Below are 15,847 nucleotides of genomic sequence, written 5' to 3'. Positions count from 1 at the left end.
CAGTGATCATTTGAAAATTAGCTTGTAGGCATGCAGATATTTCTTCATAATGTTTGGTTACTAATGTGCTGTGATCTGTTAGAGTATGGCCAAGTCATTAAACAATTAATTTACACAGTAGATTATTCATGCAGAATTCCTAATAAAATGAGCCTTAAAATACTATCATTTTAAAACTTGCTAAAATGGCCCTTTATAGCAAAATAATAAACTACTCCAGAAGTAGTGCCAGTTTGAATAAATAGAATACACTCGTATTCCTTAAACCTTGCAGCCTCAACGGCCGAATGCTCATTTGCAGCTTGCAGTTTCTGATGTGAGAGGCAGTACTACCCAGCAGTGGGCACTGCTGGTCTCTGTTAGGTGACCCACTTTCCTGCCCCAAGAGGGTTAAATGGTTTCTGGGGTGCCGCATCTCACAGTGTTTGTAAACTTGAACCTGATTAGGGCTCTGCACCCAAGTGCCCCCTTCACAGAGTTCAGTCTGCCAGGCTCAGGCTCTTTGTTAAAATCTTTCTTGGGATTTCATCTTTTTTCCCCTTGCTGTTTCAGAAACAGATGCAGTCAGACCCACATAAGTTGGACTTTGGACTGAAACCTGAGTTCCTGAGCCGCCCGCCAGGCCCCAGTCTCTTTGGAGCCATCCACCACCCCCATGACCTGGCCCGGCCTTCGACTTTGTTCTCTGCTGCTGGTGAGTTCAGAGGAGGAGTGGAGAGCTGAGAAATGTAGGCTCCTCGTCACTGCTCAGTCACCGCCTGGAATGGTCCATCAGGCTCTCTGTCTAGGCACCCTCAGAAGGAAGAAGCGACCATCCTCCTTTATGGGGACTCATACTGCTTCGGCTTATTATTTGCTTCTGTGTTAAACCAGTGTAACTCACAGGCATGCCAGATGCTTTTGAAAATGATCGGAAAGCTTGCAAGGGCAAATCAGAAGGAAACAGTGCCAGGAATTGCAGAAGAATGTGGTCACCCTTCCTCTAGGTGCCCACAGAGCGTTGTGATTTTGCACCGTACCACTCGGTCACACTGGGTTTCCAGGGTCTGAGGATAAAGAAATCCATTAAGATAGCTGCAGACGGTCTGTGATCAGGAAGGGGTCCCCTTGGGTGCTGGCTGGCTGGGTTTCTCTGCTGTAGAACATCACATTGCCTGGCTGGGTATTGAGGTGGAGGAAATTTAGGGAGAAAGCTGTTCTGCTTGTTACACCTGTGACCTGTCCATTGGATTTGTAATCCGTTTAACCTCTGAAAACACACACTCCCAAGGATCCATGGGAGGGAAAGTTGGGGAGGAGAAGACTGAGGGAAGCGCATCCGAGAACTGCCCTTCCTGTGCCAGGTAGACGCAATCCAAAGTCAGCGGCCGTAGGGAATATTCGGTGGATGGGAACAGCCCCTTGGTGTCAAGGGCTCCTCATCATTCAGCCTTTTCTAAAGCTGTTTTTAATGCGTACTGCCTGACATGGCTTCTGCTCGGTAAATACTCAAAAACAGTGGTACTGAACTCGTCCTAGTAATGAGCTCCGTACCTTCATACCCACTGTGCTAAGTAGACATCAATACTGAAGGGGCTTGCTGTTTCTGACCCTTAGGGAACAACTTCATATCCATCCTGCCGGCTCCCTTCCCAGGCTTTGATCCAAGACTCAATTTTGGCAGACCCATGGCTCTTCCATTGAGGAAAAAAGAAATAACCCACATTGCAAGAAATCATCATTATTGTAGACCTTGTTGCCAGTGCAAGTGAATCACCCTTGAGGGTAGATGGAATTTGCTAAGGTCTTGGGTTTTTCTCTGTCACTTCTGTCTAGGGATGTATTTGAAGGCTCCGTTACCATGGCACCTAGCTCTAAGACAGGACTACATTAAGAGCAATTTTTGGACAGAAACAGAGAAATTTCTCTCTGGCTTTCATTTAACCCAAGTGGATGAATTGGCTTCTTTTGCTTCAATAATTCTGGAAGTGTAGGCATCCCTGGGGGCCTTGGGCTGAGCAAGGCTCTGGTCTGCATTGAAGCATTAATTAGCTTGTACTTCAGAGACAGTACGTGGCTAAAATTATATGTAACTGGCAACGCTAGCAATGCCAGATGAACGTGCTGGAGTAGATTCGCCCCGTGGAGATCGGGTATCATTTTAACACTTCCCAGGTGGAGAATAAGCCACCATCTGGGGCAGGATGGACAACCTCTTGGGTACCTTCAGCTTCTGAGATTCTGTCACAGGTGCCTGGCCTCTCTTTCCTTTCCCAGCATCCTTCAGGAAAAGGATTTGAGGCAACTCAAACAAGCGAGTGTTAGACATGGCATAAAGTAGAGGAGGAAATAGAGATAAAGGGAAAATGTAAGGAAAGAAACTTTGATCTTTAAGTTCTCCGGCAGGCAGAGTAAAGACTAAGAGAGTCAGTTATACGTTTTTTTGGTGTTCGAAGTGTGTGAATGAAACAGCCTTTTCTGGCACTGCAAGTTGAGAGACATCAGAGTCCTTCGTCTCCCAGAGCCTCATGTAACTTGCAGCAAGGCATATCCTAGGGTTGAGACCTGTGAGACCCTTCAGCCTAGGTGCAGGAGAGCTAACGTGTGCCGTAGGGAAGGAGTGGAGCGTCTCTGGGGGCCAGAGGAGTACAGCCCAGACCTGAGCTTCAGGACAGCGAACCCCGCCCCCCCCCCAGATGCTCTGTGAAAAAGGGAGTCCTCGTCCTCATGCTCCCCTCTTGGAGAAAGTGGGACAGGGCCTTCGGTGGAGGGCCTCACTTCACACTTGCTAACCCAGTATTTCTCCAGACTTTCTTGGCTGTAGACCCGTCCTCCACACCCCCAGCAGTCATCTCCATGTTTCTAATTTTGTGTGCTGTCAGCTTTCAAAAGCAGCGCCTATTTTGGTGGTGGTCAGCCCCGCTAGAAAAGAGGAGAGAGGGTTTGCTTCCTACTTCATAGCAAGCACATTTTCTTTGACCTAGCATGTTGCCTGCGGGGTCTGGGTGGGCCTTAGCCACGTAGTCCCTTTGTTAACATTCATGCCTGTGGGCACCCGAGCAAGCTGGAGACAGTCACTATCTAGAGGTTCGCTTTGTTGACATCTGACTTGGTTATATTTGACTCGATAGGTGCTGCACACCCAACCGGAACCCCCTTTGGGCCACCTCCTCATCACAGCAACTTCCTCAACCCTGCTGCCCACCTAGGTGAGTTGGTGCTCCGTGGTGGGAACTGTGTGCACCTCAGATGTGCCAGGCTGCGTTTCCGGTGCTCTGACTTCACTGGCTGGCACGTCTTTGACAGTCCCCCGTGCCTCACCCACCGCCGAGGGAAAATGGTGTCAACACGTGCCACCACCTTCTGGATTTGAGGGCCTCTTACACTGTCCCCCTTTGGTGGTAGATCTGCACTTAGTCAGCTTCTGTCTGGAGTTATTGGGGTGCCTGGAGGGGGAGCTGATCCTGGGTGTTTCCAGTCCCCAAGTTTAGCACTGCCTGGCCCCACCCACTGGAGGGAGATGGTGAAATCCCACCCCACAGCTAAGGGCACCTCCTGGAGCGCGAAGAAAGACAATACGATGTTGAAAAGGATTTTTTATTTTGGTTACCTCACATTTTACTGCCCTGTTAATGTGCCTTGTCCTAGTAAGTGTTTATGCTTCCTGTGGTCTTTATGATCTGGTGTTTTCTGCAAGCACACAAGCTCATAACAACAACATCCAGAGATGTACTCTAAGATAGTTAGAACCTGCAGAGCTCATTCCCGGAAGAGGGATCCCTGGGCAGGAAGGCAGCTGAAAATCTAGGGTACCGTCCCCCTGGGCAAAGTGCAGCATTCTAGAAAAAGCACCTTGTAAACATTCTGCTAATCAGCACCTAAATCCAAGTGCGATGCAGACCTTTCACCCAGTCCAGCAGAAGTGAGACAGGCGCCGAGACGGCGAGGAGCCGTGTTACAGAGCGCGCGTCGCTTGCTCAGCAGAGGTGGTGACCCTTCCCTTCTTCCCAATCTTTCTGCAGAGCCTTTTAATCGGCCATCTACGTTCACAGGCCTTGCGGCAGTCGGTGGCAATGCTTTTGGGGGACTTGGAAACCCTTCAGTTAGTGAGTACCTCTAACTTTTTCAAATCCGCCTCGGACTGTTTCTCTCCTCTGACTTGCATATGGTTCCTGACCCTTTTATATAAAAGGAAACTGTACTCTTGGGAAACAAACTTAGGCTCTGTCATTGCAAAGAGCAGGCCAGAGCAATGGAGTTAGGTGCAAGTGTGCAAAGCTACCCCTCTAAAGAGATCCCTCGCTCAGCCTGTGGTACTGAGGGCCAGGAAGGGCAGTGGAGTTGGTTACTGTCTGCCAAAAGCTTATGTAAGTTTATCGTCTCATCTACATCCCATTTCTGCTAGTCAAGATTTTGGCTATAGCACACATTACAAGTAAAAACAATTTTAAAATTTTATCTTGCCTTTGGCACTGCTGGGAATCACAAGTACACTGAAGAATAGCAGACTCAAAATAAGCTGGCAGCGCGTCATACTCCAGGAGCTGTGAGGGAACCATGTAGCTTTCTACTATTAAAATGTTCACCTTGAATAGGAAGAGAGATGCAACCCGCGCTCATGTTCTGGACAGCATTTAGTCACCAAGTCCTCGGCTGCCTTTTCTGCTGCCACATTTCATATTTCTGGAGTACAAGAAACCTAAGATGTCACTCTGAGCCCCCGATCACCATGAAGCTTTGATTTAAAATTCAGCATGGTGACATTATGCATCAGTTCAGGTCAAGGTCCCGTGTCGTCTCGGGGGACCTTGGTTTTAGTTCGCTTGTGTTGGAAGGAGTAGCGGTCGCCTTAGCAGGATGGGCAGAGGAAACTGTGTTCTTCTTGGAGTTGAGTGATCTGAGTGGCACCATCATCATACACCTCCTGCATGCTTGGGACTTCTGCATGCACCGGATATGTCTGATTAGGTGAAAACGACACCCACCCATTTGGTCCCTTTCATCTTTGATCCCTCACCCCCCCACCCCACATCTGCTTTTGGTCTTTTTTAAAGAAAAACAAAAAAACAACTGAGCTACATCTCCAGTGTAGGACAAGAGTTCCTCTAATGAATTTGTTAATCTCCTTTCCTTTTCCAGCTCCCAATAATATGTATTCATTTTAACTCTGAATGCTGTTAAAAGTTTTTTGGTAAGTACCTTCATTACAGCAGATTATATAATTTCTCTTAAACCTTTTTGTTCTCCACTTCACCATTTCAGCACCCAACTCAATGTTCGGCCACAAGGATGGCCCCAGTGTGCAGAGCTTTAGCAACCCTCACGAACCCTGGAACCGGCTGCACCGAACGCCTCCGTCGTTCCCGACCCCTCCGCCCTGGCTGAAGCCAGGGGAGCTGGAGCGCAGCGCGTCCGCTGCAGCTCATGACAGAGATAGAGATGTAGATAAACGAGACTCATCTGTTAGTAAAGATGACAAAGAAAGGTACGGAAAGAAACCGCTCTCGAGTCCCAATGGGGGAGCCCGCTCTGTGCCACGTACCAATGCAACCAGCCGCCCACCCTCCCCGGCCCAGCCTCGTGCTCCAGCTGCCCCCAGCCCCATCTCCCACCCAGGCCACAGGGCCCCTCTCAGCTCCGGAGCCAGCACCCCAGGGCACTCAGTGTGTCGTGACCTCAGGATAGCCTCTAGCACAGTGAAAGATGCCTGTCTCAGAGGCAGTGATGCACGCAGAACATCCCAAGTCCCAGAAGCATTAATGTGTCCAAATGTAAATCTTCCTCCATGAGACAGAGAGTTGCAACTTTGGACCGAACACACACAGCATGAATCAATGCCATATTTGCTTTCAAGTTCGTGCAGTCCATTCAGTCATCCATAGGTTTTTCTCTTTCTCTCTTTTTGTTTGCATTTAGAAAGTCATGTTTGCATTGCCTCATCATATTTTTCTCAAGTTTTGTTCAAACTCAAAGCCTGGGACTCACAGATAACCAGTAAAATCTTACTAACCTAAATTTTGAGACAGGCCAGCAAGAAGTTTTGGGTTGGTTTTGCCAGGGGATAATAAATTCTATTAACCATGGTTGTTTCGGTACACAGTGACCCCGCCTAAAGGAAGTAGCCTTAAAGAGGAAACATCTTGTAGGATTGTTTTCTGAAGAATGTCATAAGCATTCTTGACAGAGGGTCTCTTTTTTTGTCTTTCCTACGCTATATTCCTTCTGAATTAACGGGTAAGCAAGGAATGTACCAGATATGCTTAACAAGAAATACCTAATGATCACTCACTGAAGAGTCAAATTTGATCCAACTCTTCCATTTCTCTTTATTGTATATATTCTGTGTATGTGTGTATGTCCTGATAATTTTTAAATGTTCGGCTTTGCAGGCTGTATGACAGATTAGTAGATATTCCTCACAGGCCATTATGCTATGCTGTTTGATCCCTTTCTCACAAAATAAAAAGATGTATTTCCCATCACGTCCATATGATCAGAGTTCTCTTAACCAGTGAGGAGGCTACTTCCAGCCTTCAGCTCTGAGCTGTAACCTGGGAAAGTGTGGCAGCCCAGAGTGTTGGAGCCTGAGCCCTGAGCTCCAGATAACCTGTTACTGAGCGGAACGCAGGATGTGGCCGGCAGAGCTTCTCAGATTTGTCTTGATGGCATCAAAATGGCCTCTTGGATTGAAGTCGGGAAACTTAATAAAATACACTCTTCTTCCGAGCTTCCCTTTAAGGTCACAGGGGCACCTCCTGAATTCTCCCCCTGTGGACACCACTTTGCCCTCCACGTGTCTTGCTTCTCTCTTCCTCCCCTCCCTTCGAAGGCTGTGTCTTGGGGCTCTGCTAAGACTTCCCTGATTCTTCATCTTAAGCCTCCACGTTTTACCTTGTCCGGCATTTTCTGTCCCTATCCAAGGCAAGTCTCTGGCGTTCTCGTTTCCATGCGTGTCCATGGATGTTCTCTCACTTGTTCTATTTCCCCCGCGAGGTTCTGTGTTTGTGGCCCCACTTTTCCTACTACCCTGCCTCCACCTGCTGGCCAGACTGGGGCACCCGGGAGTTCAGGAACTTGGTTTCCTTTCAGACCCTCGCTTCACCTTAGAGCTTGTTCTGTGCCCGCATCCTTTACTCCAAAAAGGCCTCTGGTCTGAGTGTCAGCAGCACAAGACCCCCTGAGTTTACCTTAAACTCCGCCTTCCGGTCTCTGTCCAGCGTTGGAAGGAAAAGTGGTGCCTGCATTTGGGCCCTTAGGCCGTGACTCCCGACATCGCCCGATCCTGAAAGTCTGGGCGAGTGCTCCTGTCGCCACGTCACCGACCCAGGGGCCGCCTGGCCCGTCCTGGCTCTCTGAAAGTTCTCTGATCCCGACTGAGGCCCTCGGCTCTTAAACACAGATAGAACAATGTCCCCCTAGGCTCTCTCATTCACCTCATCCCCAGCGCTTTACCCCACGGAGTTTCCTCGGAAATCTAGGCGCTCAGCTCAGGGGGCAGGCGGGAGCCACGCCCGCCGGTCCTTTCCACCGCCATCTCATTGCAGCCCGCCCCTCGCCCCGCGCAGGCCCGCTTCATTCGTGTCCTGTGTCCCTCTCTCTGCCCAGGGAAAGCGTCGAGAAGAGACACTCCAGCCATCCTTCACCAGCACCTATGCTCCCGGTGGGCGCCCTGGGACATAACCGCAGCTCTGCCGAACAGATCAGGGGTCATTTGAACACCGAGGCTCGCGAGAAAGACAAACCCAAAGAGAGGGAACGGGAGCACTCGGAATCCCGCAAGGACCTGGCCGCGGAGGAGCACAAGGCGAAGGAGGGCCACGCGCCCGAGAAGGACGCGCATGGCCACGAGGCGCGCGCCGCGGGCGACGACGCCAAGCAGGCGGCCCGCGCGCCCTCGCCCTTCGCGCGCGCCCCCGCGGCAGACGGCGCCCGGCCCGGCAGCACCTCGAGCCGCGAGGCCGAGCCGCGCAAGGGCGAGGCGGCCTACGAGCACCCCCGGAAGAGCTCGGAGGTCAAGGTGAAGGAGGAGCGCAAGGAAGACCACGACCTGGCCCCGGAGGCCGCCGCTGCCGCCGCCTCCGCGCAGGCCCATCGCCCCTCGGAGCAGCCGCCGCCGCCCCCGCCGCCGCCGCCGCCGCCCAGCTCCTCGGCCGGCGTGCACGCGGGGCCGCTGGCATCCATGCCCATGACGGTGGGGGTGACGGGCATCCACCCCATGAACAGCATCAGCAGCCTGGACAGGACTCGCATGATGACCCCCTTCATGGGCCTCAGTCCCATTCCGGGGGGCGAGCGCTTCCCGTACCCCTCTTTCCACTGGGACCCCATCCGGGACCCCCTGAGGGACCCCTACCGGGAACTGGACGTGCACCGCCGGGACCCTCTGGGCAGGGACTTCCTGCTGCGCAGCGACCCGCTGCACCGGCTCTCTGCCCCGCGGCTCTACGAGGCCGACCGCTCCTTCCGGGATCGGGAGCCCCACGATTACAGCCACCACCACCACCACCCTCACCCCCACCCCCCGCTGCCCATGGACCCGCGGCGTGAGCACGAGCGGGGCACGCACCTGGACGAGCGCGAGCGCCTGCACCTGCTGCGCGACGACTACGAGCACCCGCGGCTGCACGCCGTGCACCCCGCCGCCCTGGACGGACACCTGCCGCACCCCGGCCTCCTGGCGCCGGGGCTCCCGAGCATGCACTACCCCCGGATCAGCCCCACTGCTGGCCACCAGAACGGGCTGCTCAATAAGACCCCGCCCACAGCGGCGCTGAGCGCGCCCCCGCCGCTCATCTCCACGCTGGGGGCCCGCCCAGGGTCCCCACGCAGGACTACCCCGCTGTCCGCGGAGATCCGGGAGAGGCCCCCCTCACACACGCTCAAGGACATCGAAGCCCGGTGAGGGGGGACAGGAAGACCTGGACGTGGGACGAGAAAGCGAGCGCCCGAGCGGAACCCGCCTCTCCGGACTGCGGGCGCCCAGCCCCCACCTCCGCCCCTGTACAGTGTACAGACTCCGCGCAGATTTTGAAACGTTTTTGTATATCATATGTTGAAATTTTTCAGATCTTTTAGCCAACTCGTATGTCCTCATGTCTCCTCTTTTTTGTTCCTTCTATAAAACTTTTTGATTTGAACCAAAACAGTGAAGAGGACAACACACACCGTTCGGATGGGCTTTGGGGGTTGGGGGCGCCCACACGATCCGATCCGTCTCGCAGAGCTCTCTCGGAGGGGAAGGGAAGGCCGTGTGTACATAGCGTGTAAAAAAGATTGCTTCATGAGCTGATGGTTCATATATGCAAAAGGGTAAGATGAAAGCTTTACTTTGTACAGATGTAAATAGATAAAGATTAAGTAACATAATACATTAATACTTCTTAAAATGTGCTATTTGCAGACCTGGTATCAGTGAGCACGGTCCGCTAAGGCCGTGTTTCCGTGTATTGTTATAGACAGCTAAACCCTTCAACTATGCAATGAATGTTAGGGCTTTTCACAAAAGCCCACCTAACTCAAAGGAGCCTTTTCAAATCCATTTACAACATACTTAAGGTCATATTTTCCCTAAACAAGCGCTTACGTGATACGACTCTGTTTTCCTTGCTTGTTTTTTTTCAAATAGAGAACACCCTATTTCTCAAATCGGACCCCAGGCTGGAACTTTGCATCTGAAGTTGCTGCTTGAGGGCTTGGGGGGCCGGGCGCACCCCGGAAGGTAACTGAGGACAGGAGCAACCAGTGCCGGGGAGGATGGGGCGTGTCAGATGCCAAAATCAGGGGGCGGTGGTGGTGCCAGTCAGAGCAGAAGGCAGAATCCCCTCGCCGCCGGTCACGTGATTTTGCGCACACCTCACGTGGGAGCCATTCATTTTTAGTGTGTCCCAGTTCATATCTGTACACACTTCCTCATTTTGTAATACTTCACGACACCAAACAGATCCTGAAAGAAAGCTTCAAGTTTTCTCAGATGATGGATATGTTTTCACTGTAAACGCTAACTGGCAGATTTAAGGTGCACATTTCCCAGTGTGACTCACTGTATTCCGGTTAGTCTCTATTAGACTTGGTTTCTGGGAATCGCTGAGACAGGTCAGCCTAGTGCAGCCATCGAGAATTGCAGAGGGTGAAAGGTGGCAGAGAAAAAGTCTTGTATGTGCGTGTATTTTTGAGTTTGCATCAATCTTAATGTCTCTTCATAATACTTTTATAATACATTAAGCCTCTTGTCTACATATTTGGAGAGAATATGACTTTACTAGCAGAGAAATACAATATATCTTGTCTACTGGACTGTAATATACATGTATGAAATAAAATTAGTTCCATTTGGTCTTCTAGTATATTAAAGTGCTATCTGGCGTTGTTATCCTGTTTTTGCAAAAAAAAAAAAAGTTAACTACAGGCCATTGTTTCTAATGAGCAGAGAGATCTATTTTAGTAGTAAACTGAAGGTTTAGTTGTGAGCTTCAGATTTTGTGAACACCAGATGTTGTGCAGTGTTTTTTTTTTTTTTAAGATGACAACTAAAAAAAAAAATCCAAGGAATATGTACACTGGAACTGTAGTGTAGCTTTCAGTATTGTAAAGAGATTGTTCTATACAGACCTTTTTGCTGTTAATCCTGTATGTAATAAAGTCCTTTCTAGATCCTATGTGAAAAGAAAAGTGAAGCAACTGAATCTTCAGCATGTTCTCATCGGCGGAGCCTTCTTGTGTTATGTAAACTGTGCCATGTTATTAAAAAATGTGAACCAAGCTTGCAGCTGCTTGTCTGTGTGAGATGGCCATCATTGCTTAGGGAAGAAGCCACACTTGTGCAAGAATCAGCTCGAACCAGGCCTGTGTGAGACCTGGAGGCTCCCCTGCCGACTCCAACTTGGTTAGTGACCCGCCAATTAGTATCTGAAGACATTTGTGCCCCCCACAACCAGTTACAGATGCTTTTTCTTTTGTGTGTTCTGAACAAAATGCTGTAAACGTCCTGGGAAGGTATGCTGTGGGTCTTGTAGTAGACAAGTGTGTTTGTGTCTCGAGCCTGCTTCCAAACTCACAGCAGAAGCACTGACCACGGCACTCGCCTGCTCGGTCTTTCGATTTTCAATCTGTGGACTCCACCGGTTTATGTTCCAGGTGTTTCCTTTCCATGTCTCTCTGAATTATGGTGGCATATCCCTCATCCATTTGCAGACTTCCCCCTGTCCTCTAAAATCTGTTTTGCTTTTTTAAGATGTAAAAAAATTTTTTTTGTTAAATTTTCTTGTATCAACCCAATGGAATCACTCTTTGGATTGGTGTTTATACCCTTCTGGAAAAAAGCCAACAGCCATCAGGGCTAGCAGGCTCCGGGAGGCTGCTCAGTGGGTTCGAGGCAGGGACTTGGACACAAATGGGGGGGCTGTGAATTTGTGGGGCGTGCTGGGCAGGGTCAGGGACACTTAGCACTGCTGTGGAAACGGGTGGGACTCTCAGGTCTAAAACATAGGTGCCAAGGAAGGCCCATTTCACTCAGCACCATTTTATACATTAAGACCTGACTCCCTGGGCGAGAAAATAATGAAGCAAAGCTAGTGGGCTGGAAAAGATGATAAACGCTGTTTTCCAAATCCAGCACTGCCTGGGACCTTACAGAAAGCACCAGGGGCGTCTTGATGAGCTATTTCTGGCAGACCTCGCTGGCTTCTATTGTACACCTATTTTGATGTCACCATCTGCAGTGTCAGAATGTGGAAGTCACTCTCGAATCAGTCACGGTATTTAATCCCCAGGGCTTTATTCATCTCAACCTTTGCATATTTTCCCTCTAATTATGTTCAGCGCCTCAGCATTGATGGGTACCAGCACCAATTTGATTTCCTGCTAACCTATAGATGCTCTAATTATCTCCACAATCTTTGAGTGACAATGATCTTGTTACCTTCTAATGGTACATGACAAGTAAAATAGCGAATATAATGATGCAATAATTACCACTTTGGACGGATATTTGCAACAGCACTTGCTGTTTATCCTTTTTCTGCCTCAATCAAGGTGGGTGAGAGGAAATAAGATGCAATTCTTGATGTTCTTTACATACATAGCATTAAAAAAGGGCTAAGATAGGGCTGTGCACTACAATCAGCCATGGTATAGTGGAATGCTCAAGACCTTGTGAGCTAGTGTGTGCACTGTACTAAAAAATAAATTAGGCCTCTGTGGCATTAAATCCATTTAAGGGAAGAGGACAACAAAAGTGACAGGGGCTTTTTCATGTGTTTTTGGGTGGGTACGCCTTTCTGAAAATTGCTTAAACGTGGAAAATTCCCCATAGCTAGGATTCTTGATCAGACAAATACAGTGAAAGGCTATCGATTCCTCAGTATAAAAGCACTAGTCTTTCCTGGCCACTGCCACAGATGCAAATCCCAGTTCCAGAGTCTTGGGGCTGCGAGGCCAGAAGCTTTGGATAGGGAGCTCTGGGTGAGAAGGAGCCCTGGACGGAGCCCCTGGTCACGGGGCTGGACCCACCTGTGTGGTCTGACCCTGAGCAAGCTGGAACTCAGTTTCTTAGGTGTGGAATGAAAGGGTGCCCACAGAATGGGGCCTCAAGACAGAAGGTAGTAAGCCCCGCGTGTGACTGCATGGTGCACACACATCACGCTCTGTCCCCAGGCTTAGGAGAATTGTAGGCTGGGTAGAGAAAGGCCCACCCAGAGGCTGAGGGCCCAACTCAAACCCGGGCGGTGGCGAAGCAGGAGCTCAGACTCCCAGATGCTGTAGTAGTACAAATCTCCTCATCCCAGTTCTTTGCAGTTCTAAGAATCCCTACAATCAAAATGTTCAAATACGGTAATCTTGCCACTTCTAACCCATCCATTATTACCTACCTGCTTCCTACAGAGTTTTCTTCTTTCCTTCCCTGCATGACCATCAAGAATAAAAAGATTTGATTTTAAAATTAATGTTTTTTGGAATTGTATGGGCCATAAGTTATAGTGAAATAAGCAGCACTTTATAGCTGTATTTTGTTTTTTGTTTCTTTGTTTGTTTTGAGACAGGTTCTCACTATGTAGTTCAGGCTGACTTTGAACTCACTACCTAGCTCTGGCTGGCCTCGAATTCATGGCAATCCTCCTGCCTCAGCCTTCTGAGTGCTGGGATTACAGGTCTGCACCACCACACCCAGTTCCATATATAACAATTTCTTAAAAAGAGATTGGCCCACACAAAGGGGAAAATAACATTTTTTAAAACAAATGCAGTCCCAGTTACCATGATGACTAGATTCTTGCTGAAGACTTGGGGAAGTGTTGGCAAGACCCAAGGAGTGGGCTGATGGTCCCGCAATCTCTGGCTCAGGTGTTCCTCACCTGGGAGGGAAAGGAGGATCTAGGTCAGGTCCACAGGTCCACCTGCTGTGCATCCGAGATGTTTGTGGATTCCCTGATGCACTGTACAGTGTTGAGCCCTGGGGTGGTATGTGGCAGGCTCAAGGTTTCCTGGAAGAACAGAGCCAGAAGCCTTCAAAGCCCATGTTTGTGTCCTAGGCAGGTAGCAGGCAAGTCGCCCTCGGCTTCCGCATCCATTGCTTAAATTTGTTAACTGATAGTTAAAGCCTCCTCAGGCTCTGTTTGGATTTTCCATCTCTGTTGGGCCTCAGACTACTTTTTGAAAGTGAGTTTTCTTCTCCCACACTGAACTCCAGCAAGGCCAGTTGAGTCACCACCCCTGTGCTTCCTAAAGTCCCTGGGCTCTGAATCTAAACCATGCTACCAAATCCAAGTCCTGTCCATAAATCCCTCCTCTGTGGGGCCTTCTAGGGCCCGGCTTGCTCTCCACCTCCACCCTCCACTCCGCCCTCCTCACCTGGAGCTCACAGGACCCTGTCTTTCCTGGGTTAGGGGTCAGTGCTCAGGGCAGGGGCCTCAAGGCCTGAGCTAGATTCGCTGGGGACAAAGGCCACCCCGACACGGGGTTGGCGAGCTAGAGGCTGCACAGAGCCTGGGCTCGGATCCTTGGGCTGTGGCCCACAGGAAAACTGAGACAAACCTGATGAAACGATACCTATGTGTGCAGTGAACTAAGGTTGTTTAATCCCGCTCTCTTCTAATTTATTTTTTTAATGCTAATTGCAAACCAATACTTCATCTCATGACCTCTGAGAATAACGGGTCAGCCCATGGTTTGGACTGTGTGTCATGGAAGAAATCCTCCAGGAGTTAAGGAGGGAGGACAGGACTGTGTGTCATGGAAGAAATCCTCCAGGAGTTAAGGAGGGAGGACAGGCTGAGGACCAGCGCCGGCTCCCTCTTGCTCGCTGTGAAGTCCTCTCCAGCCTTGTCTGACGTTCTCCTGCCTGTGCTACCATCCATGATACCTGCCAGCTCTGATTTCATCTCTTCTGGTCCCAAACTGTCTTCTACATCAAGAGGCCACCAAGTGGAGCCCAGACCCCACAACCAGCCTTGGGGCCCAGAGGGCACATGCAGGCGCCAGGACCTGCTCCCTCCACACACAGCTCCTCCACTGGGCAAGTTCTCACTCATGGCCCGAAGCTGTCCTCCAGGAACCCTCCCTGACCTACCTCCTCTTGTCCCCTATCAGTTATTTGTTTGGACCAAGGGTTCTCCAAGTGTGGTCCTTGGACCAGTGACAACGGCCACAATACCAAGAAACTTGGTACAAGTACAGATTCTCGGACAGACCTAGAAAGCCCCTGTTTCAAAATAAATAAAATAGGACTGGAAATGTAGCTCAGTGGGAAGTCAGTACTGCAAGGAAGAAAAAAGTACTAATTCTTGGCATCCCCTTCAGCTTGCTAAGTTCAAAACTGGTTTAACCAGCCCTTCGGGTGGTTCTGGTGCAGAGTTTCAGAAACACTGGCTTAGGCTATGTAGAAAGGTCAAGGCCAAAAGCTACCAAAAGAATCATCAGGTCTCAGAAAGCGATCCTGGGAAAGACTGTTTTCTCGGACTTCCCAGCCTGAGCTTTGATACCCGGTAGTGTTAAGGGAGGCAGGAGGACGTCCCTCTTCCGGGCCTACCACAACTCCTTCCCGTTGTATGGTGGCGAATTCCCACATCACCAGCCAGCAGCAAGGGATGGTAAGAGGTTTCCTCTCCCTACCAACAACAGCAGCCAAGGTAATCCAGGGCACTTTGCATGCTGGGCACAGGTCTGAGTGCTTGGACCTGAATTATTGCTCTTAATGCTCCTAACAGCATTACAGTGCAGGGACAGCTGGACCCCAGTTGGACAAGTGAGAAAAATGAGGCACAGAGAGGTGAAATAATTTTCCCATGTTAAGTGCCTAACCTAAATCCCGACCAAGCAATTCCCCTCAAGAGCGTGAGCCATTCATGTGGCCCAGGGCTACGACAGAGAGCATCCTTGCTGAGCTCATTAACCCCATGGACAGCAACTGCAGGGAGGCTGCTTAGTCACTTAGCATGAGCTTGTAATAAGTCATGTATACTCATTCCAGGGGCTGCTGGAATGAATGAATGAATGAATGAATGAACGAACGAAACATTCATGGCCCAATTATAAGATTATGGCCTGAACCGAGGACAATGATGTATTCAAGTCTGTATATCTAAGGCTTATTTACTTATTTTTTAAAAGTGGCTTGTGTGGTCCAAACCAGCAAACAAACAGGTGTTTGTTTGTTTGTTTGGTTTTTGGCCCAGAGTATTTTTGGAATATGAGAATTTTTTTGTATGTAAACCAGAAGTGGTGACCACACAACTGGGGTTCAGTGCCTCAGCTGCTGCAGCCCCTTCCCTCCCAGGGCCCTCTGCCTCCGTCAGTTTCCTTCCACACTGGGGGTGACCTATGCCCAGGTGAGCTTGCTGTGTGTGGGGGGGTGCATACAAATGGTTAAAATACC

At 49.9% G+C, this 15,847-nt stretch overlaps 1 protein-coding gene across 7 annotated transcripts in view; it reads left to right on the top strand.

Annotated features, from left to right (window-relative positions):
- The window catches only part of Auts2 (activator of transcription and developmental regulator AUTS2), a 1,122,451-nt gene extending 1,111,714 nt beyond the window's left edge, over window positions 1-10,737 (top strand). For all 7 annotated transcript variants that reach the window (XM_087195769.1, XM_087195767.1, XM_087195768.1 and 4 more), the window contains 5 exons: window positions 553-694; window positions 3,111-3,188; window positions 4,002-4,085; window positions 5,242-5,464; window positions 7,585-10,737. In XM_087195769.1, coding sequence (XP_087051895.1) covers window positions 553-694; window positions 3,111-3,188; window positions 4,002-4,085; window positions 5,242-5,464; window positions 7,585-8,881 — 1,824 coding nt within the window. In that variant the 3' untranslated portion in view covers window positions 8,882-10,737. The remainder of the gene's footprint in view (window positions 1-552; window positions 695-3,110; window positions 3,189-4,001; window positions 4,086-5,241; window positions 5,465-7,584) is intronic.
- The last annotated feature ends 5,110 nt before the right edge of the window (window positions 10,738-15,847 follow it).

The sequence above is a fragment of the Heterocephalus glaber genome, unplaced genomic scaffold, assembly GCF_053883595.1.
Source record: "Heterocephalus glaber isolate CG9 unplaced genomic scaffold, H.glaber_assembly_v1.0 deba00001610, whole genome shotgun sequence".
In the NCBI taxonomy this organism is placed as follows: domain Eukaryota; kingdom Metazoa; phylum Chordata; class Mammalia; order Rodentia; family Bathyergidae; genus Heterocephalus; species Heterocephalus glaber.
This window is presented reverse-complemented; position numbering and strand designations above follow the sequence as displayed.